General features: G+C 34.6%; 1 protein-coding gene across 3 annotated transcripts in view; it reads right to left on the reverse strand.

The window, feature by feature from the left end:
- Window positions 1–6028: 6028 nt before the first annotated feature.
- The window catches only part of LOC128176253 (HAUS augmin-like complex subunit 1), a 30129-nt gene continuing 19298 nt past the window's right edge, over window positions 6029–16859 (reverse strand). For 2 of the 3 annotated variants that reach the window (XM_052842452.1, XM_052842453.1), the window contains exons 8-10: window positions 16712–16783; window positions 6303–6350; window positions 6029–6224 (exon numbers count right to left, since the gene is read on the reverse strand). In XM_052842452.1, the coding sequence (XP_052698412.1) occupies window positions 6174–6224; window positions 6303–6350; window positions 16712–16783 (171 nt within the window). In that variant the 3' untranslated portion in view covers window positions 6029–6173. Of the gene's footprint in view, window positions 6225–6302; window positions 6351–16707; window positions 16784–16859 lie in introns of all 3 variants that reach the window. The other variant, XM_052842454.1, reaches the window with a different exon arrangement.

Genomic DNA, 16859 nt, shown 5'->3' on the forward strand with positions numbered 1-16859 from the left:
TGGAAAATCTATAAATCATTAGGGCAAATATTCATAAATACAAGTAATAGCTTTCCAAAAAGCTTGCATGACTAAACAAAATTAGTCAATGGAAGCATGCTTGTATCAATAAGGCTAGCTTATCAGAAAAGAATTTTAATTTTCGCTGCTTATCATAAAGAACATGGGCGTACAAGGCGTTGCATATCCCTCACTCGGAGCAATGAAGACGAAAGAATTTTAATTCAAGTTAGATTATGAATTTTTGACCTGTATGCATTGTTTTCCTTATAAATTTCACGATGGAAGTCAGTATTGTGCTTTCATTCTATAAACACGACAGGTATTGGTTTCCAAATTAAACTGCACATCGTTTTTTGCCTAAACCTTGGATCATTCACTGTTTTTAATTGCTAATTAGGTCCTTAAAGTACTTTTATTTAAAGAATAAGTTTAGTTTGATTTTTATTCTTGATTTATTAAAATGGAGTCTAGACCCATAATGGGTCAAATTTGTGATTTTTACCAAAAACGTTCTATACGAGAGTTGTTCGGAAATTACTGAGACATTTACTCTTAATTCCTTGGGGGAAAAGATAAATCCTTGAAATTTCACCAAAACGTTCACCAGGATAGAGTTTATCAATGTAAAACATTTATTATCCATAGCATGATTAGATCATTCCTGGTAAGCTGACCAAATTGCCATCGCCCAGTGAAGCGGCGCAACCGCAAACTTACTGCAACGTCATTTTAACGCTTCTTATTGATCCTATGTTTTAAAAACCTAACAAACAAAGGGAAATTAGAATGTAAACAAAAGATGTTTTGTTTACATTTCAAGATGTCAACATTCGCATATTCCCCCCATTCTTGATTTTTGTGGGGGAAAAATCGGGTCATTTCTAACCGAAAGTCAAATTACTGTGAAATGTCTCCTACAGTGATTCTGTGTACATCTTCTAGAACTGTTTACATCAGTTAGTGTGTAAAAAGTACTTGATATTTAGTCACTTTGTCTGAATTCTAGCTAAACAATTAGTGAAAAAAGACGATAAACTGAAGTTCTTTATTCCTTGCCATCGTATAGTTTTTGTTAAAGCAACTGGGTGGCATTAAAAGGTCTTTTTTCGAAATTTCCATCAATTTGATGTAAATTCGTTGAGCCGCATTGACGTCAAATTTCTATATACTGTCGTTTTCAACTTCCTATTGCTTGGTAAATATATCTGTACCATATCCGTATTTCAACTCAAACACTCATGAAACTTGATCAAAATTAAGTCACAATAAAAAGCAAAATGAACATATATAATCTGATTTCTTTTATCATAATCTGTAACTTTGCGGACACTTAGATAGACGATGTTTTAGTTTTCTTATTCTCCGAGTTTATTTTTTAAATATTACTTTCTTTAATTATATGTTGAGGTTTCTTCAATGTTCATGTCAATTTTCACCATAATTCGTCACTTAGAAATGGAAATATCCGTGTTGTCTCAATAATTCCGAACAACCCTCGTTCTTTATTCATTATTGTCAAAGAGTAAAATTTATTCACCCGTAATCTAATCAATCGCAACTTCTCGGGCCTTTCCGGCAAGCTCGGAAAAACACCTCGAATGTATTAACAACCGGATGTTAGAATTTTATATAAAATGGAGTCGCTTCCCATTAAAATAAGTATTGGCTAGACAGCCTTATAAGTCGCTTCTGTGTTATATTTTAGGGTATATCATTTATTTTAATGAAGTCTAGCTTACATCTCAACAGATCGTAAAATGTGTTTTATTTATAGCAAGTTTTTTAAAAAGGGAGGTTGTCATGGACGCCTAGGTAATCAGTCTGGGCGGACTCCGAAAACGGAGTATTTGGCACCGTCATGCATTGCGATATTCTCAACTTCCGTTTTGTAGCTAATGTAAATAATGGAGAGTTGCCTCTCTTCCCCGTAAAAACGTGATTGAAAAATAGATTAAAAATCCTTCAGAAGCGTGAAAAAAAATGGAAACGACTCAGAAATGGTTAATTTTAAAATTATACCTCATAAGAAATGTGGAAATATTTCGGTAAACAACAGGAAAAATACATACAAAAATTTAAAACCAGGACTTATAACATATGAAAATCGGACTTCAAATTAAAACTTGGAAGTATGGAGATGGAAATTTAAATGTTGCACTCATGTAAGTATTCAAGCTTTTAATAATGTTGATGTGTTTTTTTTTTAAATACCGACTAATTACGATGAGAAGTGCCGACTGAGCGAGTCATCGCGTAATCAAAAGAACGGTTTAATGACTACAAACGGGATATAAAACTCACAGTAATAATTTATTTCACAGCAGGGGCGTAGCTTCCATTGTGGCAATGAGGCAACTGCCTCACTAGAATTTTTTTGACCATCAATGGGATATTCCTTCCCACGTAGTAGAAATTCTTTCTTTTGTAAATTTAAGAATTAAACAAATCCCCATTTTCATGTCATATTCCGCATTTTACTCATCATCCCAGTTGGTTCAGTCCCTTGCGAGAGATCTTTCTCCGCAATGAGACGCTTGAAACATTGGGGAAGGTCAACCGAGGACCGTCTGGTTAGCCTTGCCTTACTTTTTGTTCACAGGCACCAAATGGTCTCAGTTGACAATATTCTCACAAAATTTGCAAACTCAAAAAAAACAAAAAAAAAACGCCGAATCGGCCCATTAAATTTTGAAGTAAAACAACGATTAATTTTTTTTTTAAAATAAAATTGTTCATTCATCTAAAATATGTTAGAAGTTTTATTTTATTATATACTGTCGTATACACATTTTTGAATTATAAAGAATTCAAACATTGAGTATACGACAATCGTGTTCTCAATTTTTTAATTTCTTATAATTCAAAAATTTGTATACGGCAATACTGTGAATAGATGCTGGTCTAAAATGTAAAATAACAAAACTTCGTTGCGGACAATGGGTTTTTTCACATTTTAAAACTCCTAAATTCATTTTTTGTAGGGGGGCTTCGCCCTCTGAACCTCCCACCAGAGGAGAGCCCGGGGGGGGGGGGGGGGGGCTCAGGCGGCCCCCGGACCCCTGCCGCAATGAATTTGCCTCACTAGAATATTATCTCAAGCTACGCCCCTGATTTCACACCCTAGCACATAAATAATCTTTAATCATAGTGAAATCATAAAAAAACATTAGTTTATTCACTTTTATTGACATCGTCATCGGAAACAGAATTGACCAACTTTGACAACAAATAAGATTTGATTTGCCAAACGAACATATATTTTTGCCTAATACATTCTATCACAACATGTCTTATAAAGCATTTAAACGTTTTTTCAGACCTGCATATGAATAATCCGCATTGCACGGTCAATTTTCCTGAGTGCCCTGTTTTCACGTAAAAATGTGATATTTTGATGAACTGCGCATGCGCCGAACTCTTTTTTCGGAGTATTTTTACTTTTGTGAAATCACTTCCGTTAACTCCGTTTTCGGAGTCCGCCCAGACTGGTAATACATTCGAGGTGTTTTTCCGAGCCTGCCGGAAAGGCCCGAGAAGTTGCAATTGGTAATCTAATGTGTCAACGTAGCTCAGTGTGATAGGCGGAGGCTTGTAGTCCACCCTTCTGAGTTTCTTCTCCATGGAGAGGGTGTTCGAATTGCATAGATGGCGTTTTATTTTTAATTCATTTGCCTTAAAGGCAAGTAAAGGGTGTTCGGCTTTTTTATTGATTATGAGAAAATATATAATACCATTTATATAATTTATATAATGACAACAATTACGTAACGTTCATGTTCTGTATATGCAATGTCGGATAAAAATAGCGCTAGCACAGATGAAATCATGTTGTAAATCTTAGAAAGCATCAAATAAAACAAAGGAGATAAACACCAAGTAAATGTATTATGGTATATTATGTATTTGTCAGAGAATGCAGTTCTATATTATACATGTACTGATGCACAGTTTCAAATGTAAAGATTTTTATATGTTCATACCGGTATGCCATTTCATAATCCTGGGTACGAGGGGATTTGTCAGGCCTTGTACGCTCTTGTCCGTTATAAACGGAACTTGCAAATTTAAGACGAAATGTCAGTCTTTTCTTCGATCTAGAACATATACATATATATCACTTGAAATTCAATCATTTTATTAATTCAATTATTTTAGGAATGTACACATATCATATAAGTGCATGTAAGCTTGAAAGCTGGACATTAAATAGTCATTTTTTTAAATATTGTATTTGTAATATTAAGATGCAAATTCAACTGAAAGGCATTTTTAAAAATTTCCAACCATATGAAATATGAAAGGGTATACAAACATATTGTTTTTGAATGTGTGTGAGACAGCTTCATCAAAATCATCTTGACAAGCAATTAAAAAAGGGCGAATTCTGAAATTCATGAAAAAAAACAACTGTAACTTCAATTCAATTAAAATTCCTTATTTGCAGTTTTATTACATGCTCCTACAAAAGTGGAGAGGGGGGGGGGGGAGGCAAATCCATGATATTTTCATTTATTATATAAAGTTAAGAAAAGTGCCTGCTGCAAAAAAAGTTGGGAGGGGGAAGCAGCCCCCCCCCCACCCCCACCCAACCCCCGATGCTACGTGCCTGTGATGTAAACACACGGTGTGCTCTGGGGTATTCGCATGATCCCAACGGACTCGTCCACTAATCGACGCGCAAAAACTATGAATGAGACATTATGGTGCGAAGTCCTGCTCACGCAACGGCTGAGATCTTGATCCAACTGTTTGAATGAACTCGTCCATTGGCAGAGATCCATGGGGAGGGGGTCAGATAAATTTTTTGACATTGGTTTTGTAACAGCAGTGAGCTACATACATGTATGTTATACTTTGGATCGGATGTTTTGGAAGAAATGTATCGAATTAACAAACACACTTGACTGATTGGTAATTGTTAAATGTAGTAATGTACATTTAGTAAAACACGCGATTTATGCTCCCTTTTCAAGATTAAGGAAATCGCCCAACTGAACGAAAATCGGGTCACACCCCGCCTTGGCGATTTCAATTAGGCTATCTTATAAGAAATGAATTTTAATTTTCGCTGCTGATAATAAATTCATAATTAAACGGAAAAGAAAATTAAAGGGAATATACACATATAATAATTGCATGTAAGCTTGAAAGCGGAAATAAAACAGCTTCAAGATTCAAAAACAACTGAAATGCATTTTTTTAAAGAACAAACCATAGGAAATAAGAATATTCAAGCACGCATTGTTTTTTTGAAAGTATGTTAGGGCAGCTTTATCCAAATCATCTTGACATGCAATTAAAAACGGATGAATTCTCAAATTCATGAAAAAACCCTATTAATTATAACTATAATTCAATTTAATTAGAATTCCTTATTTTCAGTTTAATTTATTATATGCTCCGACAAAAGTGGAGGGGGCGGCAAATTCATGACATTTCCATTTATTATATATGTAAAGTTAAGAAAAGAGTCTGCTGCAAAATAAGTGGGGGGAGGCAGCCCCCACGTCAGGCAATGATGTCACGACTCTCTTGTAATAATGATAATCCAACACCAATTATTACTTACATTGAACCGTAATAGACAATATGTTACAACTTGTTGCGATGGCCCCCTCCCCCTTTTCCACCGTTCAAATATGACTAATCTATTTTTAAATCAGGATTACATACGTGTACTGCATGATGAACATCCCTTTTACTTGAAAACTCTTGCTCGCTGTTGTTATTACATATTATAACATTTTCATCTACATGTATTGTGAATGTAAATGCTGACACCTTAAACATGCATCGGTTAATCTTTTTTGTGAAATATCATGATATTGCTTGCTCCCTTTGTCTGCACTGTTTCGGAGAATGCAACTTTCAAACCTATATGCCTGACGTCATGCAATAATATATATTAAAAGTTTTCTATCTTCGTTTTGAAATATCATGTCCTGAAAAAGGCTATACTTTATTTAATGATTACCCCCCCCCCCCCCAAAAAAAAAAAACAAAAAAAAAACTGGCATGGTTTAAAAAAAAAAATTTATTCTTAAACTCATAACATTTGCAAACAAACACATTCTGTTTATGAAGGCTTCATAATTAACATATCATAAAACATGTCATTTACAGAAATACTAACACTGTTTGATGAATGAGTATCTTTGTATTGTTCAGTATCACATATGCATCAGATCTATCTTCCTGCTTAATTCATTGCCTAGATCCGCCTGAAAATGGAAAATAATATTTTCAATGCCTTTTAGAAATACTGAAGAAAGCCCAGAATGCATTTTGATTCTACTTACAAGTTTCATCTTCAATTCTTCTATCTTAACTTTGATTGATGATAAGTCCTGAAATTGATAGATCCAATATAAAGAAGATTTTTATAAAAAAAATTATGACTTCTGTCAAAATGACCAAAGTTTGTTTTATGTTGGCCAGGGTGTCACCTGATCCATTAAAGTCTTTGGGAGAAACATACAGTACCGATCAGAACCAACTTAAAGCTGACATGAATTCATAAAAGCATTTGGTCGCCATATTACTTTCGATCGCTCCTCTACTGCTACTGGGGTATATACATGTATACCGGTTGAGAAAGTTAAGGTCGGTTGCTTTCCGATCGAGGCGTTCAGGTTGCACGGACTTCTAAATGCATATCATTGTAGTAAAATGTTAGTAATAAAAGAATAAAGGAAACAACAATCAATGAAATACAAAAAAAATATTTATTCTTTGAAAGGATTTCGCAGGTATCCATATTATTTTTGCACTGACAGTGCTGCCTTACTTCGCATGCACATCGAACACGTGTGTCGTTCATATAGAGTGCATAACGTCTGCATCTTTTTGAAAACCCCAGCGGCACTACATCCAACACAGTAGCTAAATGATAGTAAATCCAAGAAAGTAACAACGTTTCCACCCGTTCCTGCAAAAACGCCCTGTTTCTAAAATCCATGGGATCATTGACATTTCTCGATCTGCTACAGTGTGTAGTTTGCGCCTGTGCGATGTTATAACATACATAGGAATACGGTCCACAATTATCGAGGAATTTTGTAAGTATCCGCGCCTGGATTTCAGTCTGTCTTGTTTCGTCGTTTATTGGATATATCTTGCCAGTGCAGTGGTTGTCTTATTATTTTTCTTCAAAACGCTTTTCTATGTGTCATTTCGTCCAAGGAAACGTGTTCGGGTGTATGAAATTCCTGAATGCGGTGAAGCATGAATAGTCCTCTCGGCCTTATATGGGGTGTAGCGATGAACAGAACAATAGAAATCGACAACTAATATGGCGACAGTTGGAGATAAAAGAGAAATAATGCGTATTTATGAATTCATGTCAGCTTTAAGGGGGGTGTGCGGCCATCTTGTACATTCAATATAAAAATGTAAACATTTATTGAACTGGCTTGTTTCTGCCCGAAACTGACCAAAACTGTTGCCAAAAGATAAACACAAAACAGCAGCAAAGCAATTAGCCCTCCTTTGAAAGGGGGGGGGGCATAACACTTAGGGGAAAAGCATCCTATACATACATGTAAAGTACAATTATCACATTTACAAGTACATTGAAATCAAAACATTTCTGATGTATCAACAAAACAAGAGGCCCATACTAATCACATTGCTCACTTGAGATCTAACAAAGTCAAACTCTGACACAAGAAAATTAACTCTCTCTCTCTCTCTCTCTCTCTCTCTCTCTCTCTCTCTCTCTCTCTCTCTCTCTCTCTCTATATATATGCGGAATTCAGTACTCGGGTAAAATAAGGAATGTACAGTAATAGATTCTGTTATTCTTAGCGAATTCTTTTAGAATAATTTTTAATAAGCTTATTCGCATTGGATCTTATGATATATATATATATATATATATATATATATATATATATATATATATATATATATATATATATATATATATATATATATATATATATATATATATATATATATATATACACACACACACACACACACACACACACACGCTAAGAATAACAGAATCTATTACTGTACATTGCTTATTTTACCCGAGTACTTAATTCCGCAGTTTTATACCAAATCGCAAGAGTATAAAATCACAAGCACACATTTTTTGTTAAAAATTTTTATTGTTCAAAATTGTCTAAATCAAAGGCATGAAGGCCTGAGCGGCACATCACATTGAGGGTAGATTAGCTGCAATAATGGAGCCCTCTCCCGATTATTATTTTTTTTTTGGGGGGGGGGGGGGGCTACAACTACATAGGATCTCCGTAATGGTGCAAGTGCGGGAGTGATTCACTCCCGCAACGATTTCGTCTCAAATCGTATATATATATATTGTAAATGACAATAACATTTGCATTCCATAGCTGAACTCAAACATTGTAGATGTCTACTATGGCATAAATTAATCAAAAATATCAGGTTTAGTCCATATATCGGTTATTTTTCGTGTATGTCAACAACATAAGTTGAATTTGTCCACCATGTTTACTGACCTTGACCGGTCTTATTTTTGGACAGCCAATGAGAATTCAGGAGCGGATCTTGAACTGAATATAGGAATTCCCCCATTATAAACATAATTAACACGGTAAATATGAATTTTCCATTATATACCATTTCCTTAAATGATGTTTTAGTGATAGAAGGAGGTAAGATCGATTACATGTATCTACACTGACATATCTGGTTTTGATTTATATATGGTTATTTTGTTCAGCCTGAATTAATTCAAAGTACTGAAGTACTGACGGGAGTTGATTTTATCGATTAATATTTATTTTACATCAACGATTTGTAATTTTGCATGCATGGCAAGTAAATTCCTATAAGTATTTGAATTACACACATTTTTTATGTTATATTTTTTATACATGTAATATTTCCTACGGGAAATTCGTGAAATTCCAATATCAATCATGTTGTGTAATATTCAAAGAATTAGTCCATCAAACTGCGTATTAGTAATCGAAAGAGTTATGAGAAATTGTATGGATCCAAGCAAAGTTGAACTCTAGTCTCGTTCAACCAGACTCTCAGCTGTATTCGTTAATCTCCGACAAGCAAGAGAGACTCTCTGCTTTTCGGAGATTTACGGAGACAGCCGAGCGTCTGGTTGAACGAGACTATCAATCTCTACCCAGAGTTATCGTTTCTGCTTCGCTCCACTTATGTCCAGAGTTATCGTCCCTGCTTCGCTCCACTTATATCTAGAGTTATCTTTCCTGCTTCGCTTGTGTTGTAACGCAGTGTAATACGCCCTCTGGTGAGTGATTGCGAGACTATATTGAACTCTGGCGTAGGAATGCATAGAATGTACGACTTCAAAAAATATCTAAATTGATCGTATCATTTAAAATCTGACTGTTTACAAGGTATCTATAAATTAGTTTCCTTGAAAAACAATGCTTAAGAACTCATTACATCGAATTTATTGATAAGAACTAAATGTTGTCAGCGGTGTTGATTTGTGCTTAGGTCCAAACACTGTTTCACTTTCGGTTTGCCGGAGTAACTGCGTAGGAGAGTTGATTAAAATCAACTCCCAAAAATCATTTTATCTAAAGAAAGTCAATCTTTTCAGACCGAAGTCAGTCGCATTTAAAAATTAATTTAGCACCGTTAGGAAGATCCTATGGAATTGTAGCCCTCTCCAGTAAACATCAGATATAAAAAAAAAAATCGAAGAGGGCTACATTATTGCAGCTAAGCTTAAGGGTAGCTAAAACATTACTATATAAATAGTGCCTGTTTGGGAGGGTAACAGTTGAAATTGACACCCCGAGAAAACCATTGTCAACTGACGCGAAGCGGAGGTTGACAATGGTTTTCGAGGGGTGTCAATTTCAACTGTTACCCTCCCAAACAGGCACTATTTATTTTGTTATACTGAATGTCTTAATTTTTTATGGCTTACGGCCATTTAGTTGCCGGATAATCTTTACGGCAAAGAGTTCAGTTATCTGAACATGCGCGACAAAAAATAGTTCTATTCGAATGTTGCAAAGTTAACTGTTTGTTGTTCATAATAAATATCTTTAAGCAAGATTATATTTTTCATATGTTATTATCACTTATGTTATTGTAACCAATATGAATTGAATTTATTTAAATAAACTCGAAATCTAACGCGAATGAATATTAACTGCAGTGTTTTTGAATAGAGGTATAGGCCCCCGCCATGCATCACACAGTGCCGCCATGCTTTCCGCTATGCATACTTACATGTATTATAAGCAAATTATTTCAGATCCTAACAGTGATAAGTAAATGTAAAGTTGTCGTTATTTCGTTCAATCTTCATAAAAACGTTTGCACCCGCAGAGAGCGTCGCTAACTTCGATCGACATCGATCTCAGCAAGGGAGAAAGTGTTTAACGGTTAAAGAACTGAACTTATGATTGAGATATATTGAAACTGGGATTATAAATCGGTAATAAATGCATAAATAGAGGGGCAATTACTACTTGTTTTAATATAATGTGCCTTCTTCGACACCTCCGGAATTATCGAATGTTGGGGATTTTCCAAGATCTAAAAATAGCACAATGTTCCCTTGGTTGTGCTATGATTGAACTGTTTATTTGTCGTAAAAATATTGGAAACTTGAGACCAAATGTAATCAAATAAGAAAACAATATACAGTTAATGTTAAAATATATGACTTGCAATCAAGCTTTAATAATAACAGTTATTATTAAAGCTTGATTGCAAGTCATATATACGGAAGCGATGTCACATTACTATAACATAGAGACATCGTATAGTATGCCTCTGAAAATGACTGTGTACACATGTCATGTGAAGAGAGACTGACTGCAAAGTTATAGTGCAGTAATTAATTTTAATTAAATTTGGTGTCAAAACAAGTTTGCTGTAATTGCATAGTTTTGCCTTTTTCTTGCCCTCCCCCCTCCCCCCCCCAAGAGTTTTTCTCTGTACAAAGGGAAAAAAATAAAATAGAAGATGTTAGAACTGCCTTGTGAATCTATATTTCTTGTAAAAGCTTGTGAAGGTCACCCTCTTAAAAAAGTAGAATCAAAGGCCTGAAGGGCCACAATGGCGTCGAGTTAAAGTTAATTTGAAGAGTAAAAACCTAAATAATTTTTTAAACAAGTGAAAAGCTGTCAATGTGACAGCTAACTAGGTTTTCTTTTTATATGCGAACTGTATCCATAATCCATGTCAACCCAAATCCAGTGAAATAAAGTACCCCATATGCAATATTTTGCTAAAAAAGACTAAGTTCAAAAGCTGGTATTTTTTTCATAAATTTTCAGTAACGAAAATCCTAGCAATAAGCACACCTCTGATATATGTATAACTGATCTGCAAAAGAAAAATTTCCTATCTTGAGAACTGTAGGAGGAGTTATCCGTACAATGAGGGTACGCTATATGCAATATTTTGCCAAAAATGACAAAGTTCAAAAGCTGGTATTTTTTTCATAAATTATCGAAATTCAAAATCCTACCAATATGCATACCTCTGATATATGTTTCATTGATCTGCAAAAGAACAACTTCCTATTTTGAAAACTGTAGGTCCTGGAGGACTTATCCGTACAATGAGGGTACCCTATATGCAATATTTTGCCAAAAATGACTAAGTTCAAAAGCTGGTATTTTTTCATAAATTATCGAAATTCAAAATCTTAGAAATATGCATACCTCTGATATATGTTTAATTGATCTGCAAAAGAACAACTTCCTATTTTGAAAACTGTAGGAGGACTTGTCCGTACAATGAGGGTACCCTATATGCAATATTTTGCCAAAAAATGACCAAGTTCAAAAGCTGGTATTTTTTTCATAAATTATCGAAAATCAAAATCCTAGCAATATGCATACCTCTGATATATGTATAATTGATCTGCAAAAGAACAACTTCCTATTTTGAAAACTGTAGGAGGAGTTATCCGTACAATGAGGGTACTCTATATGCAATATTTTGCCAAAAAATGACCAAGTTCAAAAGCTGGTATTTTTTTCATAAATTATCAAAAAAAAAATACATTAGTCAACTTTAAAAAAATAATAGAAAATGTTATTTATCACATAACTAATAAAGTTACAATTCATTACAAATTTGCTCCCCTAATTTTTAAAAAGTTTTGAATTTCAATTGAAAATTTAAGTTTATAGAAATATCTTAGGAGTTAAAAATTTTTTTGATTTTTTTTTCTCTATTTATATGGAAATAAATATTAAAATTATTATTGTGTTTAATTCTATATATTGCTGATAACCACTCTGTCTCTTATTATCAATTTCATCTAAAATTCACAAGGGTTCAAATGGCACGGGCCGAAAAGATCAGGGGTAGATAAAAGAAAGCACCCATTCACGTTGTTTACAAAGTGAAAGTAGTTCACTAGTTGGTTTAAAATAACTTTTGGTTGTAGATGTACTTATCGCTCGATTAGGAAGTTTTGTTTCTACAAGATCAAACATTTGTGCATTGTCAATTTTCGATATGGATACAAAATAATCTATTTTGCAGGCTAGTACATTGCATAACCAAATTGAGTATGTAAGCCCAGCTATCGCATGTGTCTCGGTGCTAGTGTATTCATCCGCTGAAACCGAAACATATTGTTTTCAATAAAATGTGAACATTTTTAAAGACGGCAACCACTTCGAATCTGCAGACTTGTTTTGTTGACGTATGTACAGTTCTGCTCGAAATTGAAGTATGTCATCTATTTTTCTTCAAACACATACGAAAACTTTGCACTCATTTGAGTTGTTTGGCTCCTAAAAATGTAACTTCCGGACGTACGATCCCTAGATGGCTTTCGAGCTTCGCTCGACGCCATAAAAAAACCCCAGAAAAATATGAATAAATAATACAAAGAAAATGGAATAATACTTGTTGGTGTAGATTTCATGAGGATTCATTAATTATAGTACATAACATGCAGTACATTTCATCATTTAGTTATATTATTTTTATGCGCAATGATTTCGCGCCGGCTGTGGCGCTGTTACATCGCACCGTGCACCAACTCTCGCGCAAGTTCATAGTGCGTAGGAATACAAGTTATACTGATATTTGAGAGCATGTTGGTTTTAAGTGTTTTTGTGTCCTATATAGTTGAATGAATTTACAGTTAATGTACTTCAGTCGTTGGATAAAAGAAAGAAACACATTGTCTCATATTGGAGTTTGAGTCTGACATCATCATTATTATTTTATGCAGTCTATGATTTTCCTAAAAGCAATGGTGGTTTCAACCAATTGATAAAAGAGGCGTCTAGATTTCAATCCTGTCTGTTTCGGTCACTAAGGTTCGACCAATCAACAAATGGGGCATGTTGATATGGGTCCTGTTAGTTTCTATAGATCTATGGATTACATGTAGCTAGTTACTTTCTATAGAGCTATAAATAAACTAAAGTTTCCGTAAGAAATAGAGGGAATCATACTCGATCCATGTAAATATAGTCATATCAACCCCGTAAGCCATTATGGCCCTTCAGGCCTTTGATTAAGAAAATTTTACTGCTTTTATATAGGAATAACGTGAATTCTACAGCGACCCGTACGCGCATAATTTTCGCGCATGTAACATTTTTTAATGTTACCCGTTGCTAAGTGCGTTGCTAACGCTGAGGGTAATAGAACGGATTATGAACTTCGTCTTAACCAATCAGATTTCAGTATTTAACATGAAAGTACAACAATACAAGTTGTTAAATATCGCCATTTTACATGGGGAAGGTGGCGCGCTTTCCTCATTCAGTTGGACATCATCTTATTCGTTTTATCAAGTGATAAAATATCTGTTTAATCTGTTCCTAGCTATAGGCAGACAGCCACTTACTCTAATTTTAATATAAAGATTTTATATACGAAATTATTCCTTTTTTTACCTCCGATATTCGACAATTAACGTCACCGCTTTTAAATTGAAGAACGAACTGTTGTTATGCAAATTATCTCATCGGTTGACTGGTCATCAGTCCCTATCGTACATTGCAGGCATTGTCAGTAGTTCAACCAGACGCTCGGCTGTCTCAGTAAGTCTGCTCGTCGGAGATTTACGGAGACAGCCGAGCGTCTGGTTGAACGAGACTAGTCTATCTCACCTGTGTATTAATCTTTGTTTTGTTCTTTCACTGATGTTAATGTTTTTTCAATGTGTATAGGAGATATCTGTTGTAATGATTTGTTGATATTTTTAAAACGCATACTGAATATCTGTTCCTGGTTGAAAATACGGAACAATCAGAACGGCACTACATATTCATTGGCGCATTGATACTTGAGTTCTATGACGCCGCTTGTATATACTATAGTAAGCCGAGAGACGTAAGCTGACAGCAATGAGGCTACATCGCTGATTGTCTCACAACACTATTTTTCCGAAGGTTCACTTCAAAACATGGCTGAAGGAAAATAATTTCTGAATTCCCCTTCTTTTTTAGGAGTTTTCCGCCAGCGACAGGGACTTTACTTTTTTATGAGATGAAAAACAACGTGTAAAATGCCTGGTTTTCCCACCTTTGTAAAATACGACGTCACTTGAATTTTTGATGCCAGTTGTTTCGGCAGGGGGGTGAAAGGGCTCTGACATGATTTTCAAGCACATGTGTAACTTTGATGTAAACAAACTCTCGTGCCTTTGTGGGTGGCTGTGTGTTTTTTGCTACTAAATTGGTTAGGAACAATTGTTTTAAAAGTTGTAAAGAGGAATTTCCTTAGAAATTTGTTTTAAACTCGCTACCGGTATCTAAAGTTGCGTAATTTTGGTAAGAATATATAGTAAAAATTAATAGAAGTGTGCAAACTGATAGCAATGCGCCTCAAAAATAAAAGCGAGATTATAAAATCTGCAAGGGTTATTTCTGGCAATTTTACGCAGATATTAATTCCTCGCCTTTAATAAAGAATAAGTTGCAGTAATTACCATAGTTACTGAATAATTATTATTGACAATAATAATTACTGTGTAAAGTTAGTATTGACAATAATCATAACTTAATTTTTTAATATACTTTTTACGGATACTTAATTAAATGATTCAGTGTTAGATATATAAATATAAACAGTAAAATGTTTTCTTTGGTGTTTCACATATGGGCTATGAAGGTAGCTAGCATCGCAGGAAAAATCATACATAACTAGCGGATGTATGTTATGTATTATTTCTGCAATGCTAGCTACAGTCAAACCCACATGAAAGCACGTTGTTGTTTAAATGACAACATCCCCTTTTTAAGTTGCCTCTCTGACCCACAGGAAAAATGATATGGCCAGTGTTTGAAATAACCGTCCGCCTGACCAGCACGGGTGAACAAATTTGTTTGTACGAGGGCCCGACTGGACGCAGATATTTTTTGAGGCAAGTGGATATATAATATCGGGATCAGGGTTTTAAGAATTTATGACTGATTCTTGTCATACTATCCCTTTCCTTGTATGATCATTTAACAACAGTCAAGACAAGCATTTAATTTACGTAGACTATGCTTGACATGTGAGCTTGGCAAGGTAGAGTTCCGAATATTCTACAGAATAACATAGGGTAATCTCAGCGAGATTCGTCAAGACTGAAAAATTGTTACGTACATCTCTTTCGAATCTTAGACCAGTGCGACACACAATGATTCGGTAAAATTTGCCCCAATTTCGGCAGGTTGTAAGGCTAGAAATAGCTGAATTAAATCAACTGCCCACTTCAACTTTTTACTTCGAACATCGTTTTAATTCCCTATTAACATAAAATGTTAGTTTCCTATCGTTATTTGGTTTAAATCCCCCAAAACATGAATTTGTTTATTTTTCAATTCATTTCCACATGCATTCACACCTCCGATGCTAAGAGTTCCAGTCATGGTCATATATACTGGCAGAGGTTCCGAAGAGACGTTCGTCAAATTTTTTTAGTCTTGACGAATCTCGCTGAGATTAGTGGACAATAACAGAACAACCAAAAACAACAAGTTTATGACGGAACAAAATCGAAAAACAGATTTTTAAAGGTTCTAAATGCAAATGAAAAAATAATGAACAAAGATCAACTTTTTTCTACAGGCTGGTTGAATTTTAACAGGGCTGACAACTTATATTAGCTGTCAGCCCTGAGTGTCTAGCTAGTTTTTTGACGAGTTTAAAACACTGATATGGCTTATAATGAAAATGATTTTTATCTAATGCTTATTCACAAATTGTTCCACCAAGAATCTATTACTCATTACCTGTATATGAAGCCTTCTGCCAAATCAATATGACAAGTGGTAGCCTTTACATTCTTTAGAAAAAGATTTTAATGGGTTTTCAATTCATTTACTATGATAAACTTTAACCTCTTTCCTCCAATTAAGTTTGCACAGTTAAAGTCAAAGTTCAAACTTTGTGTGAAGTAGAAACTTCAAAAAGTGTCTCCATAAGAAAAATAAAGACCAAATACAAATTATTCACTTTTCCTTTCAGTGACTTTGAACCTGTCCAAATGACATTAGGTCAAAATCAAAACACACCCTCAGGTCATAAGAAAACTTTGTGTGAAGTAGGAAATTTCAATGTTTCTCCATAAGAAGTATACCAGGTATGGACCAGACATGATTGCACAAACAAACAGATGAACAGACAAGGTAATTTCACCCCCTCCTCCCACAACTTTGTTTGTGGGAGGTATAAAAGAATACTACAGCTGATTACTGTGGGACTGATGTTGGAGTATTATCTACTTATGACATCTGATACCTACTGGAGGCAAACTGCTGTATGTCTGCAGTTTTACTTGTAAGGGAGACAACTCCTCCTGTAACTTTTCCAGCTCCTATGTGTAAATGGAAATAACTCGTCTTAATGATCACATGCATATGTAATTAAAAGAGACATATTACCAAATATAA

This window comes from Crassostrea angulata, chromosome 3, assembly GCF_025612915.1.
Source record: "Crassostrea angulata isolate pt1a10 chromosome 3, ASM2561291v2, whole genome shotgun sequence".
Taxonomy (NCBI): Eukaryota; Metazoa; Mollusca; class Bivalvia; order Ostreida; family Ostreidae; genus Magallana; species Magallana angulata.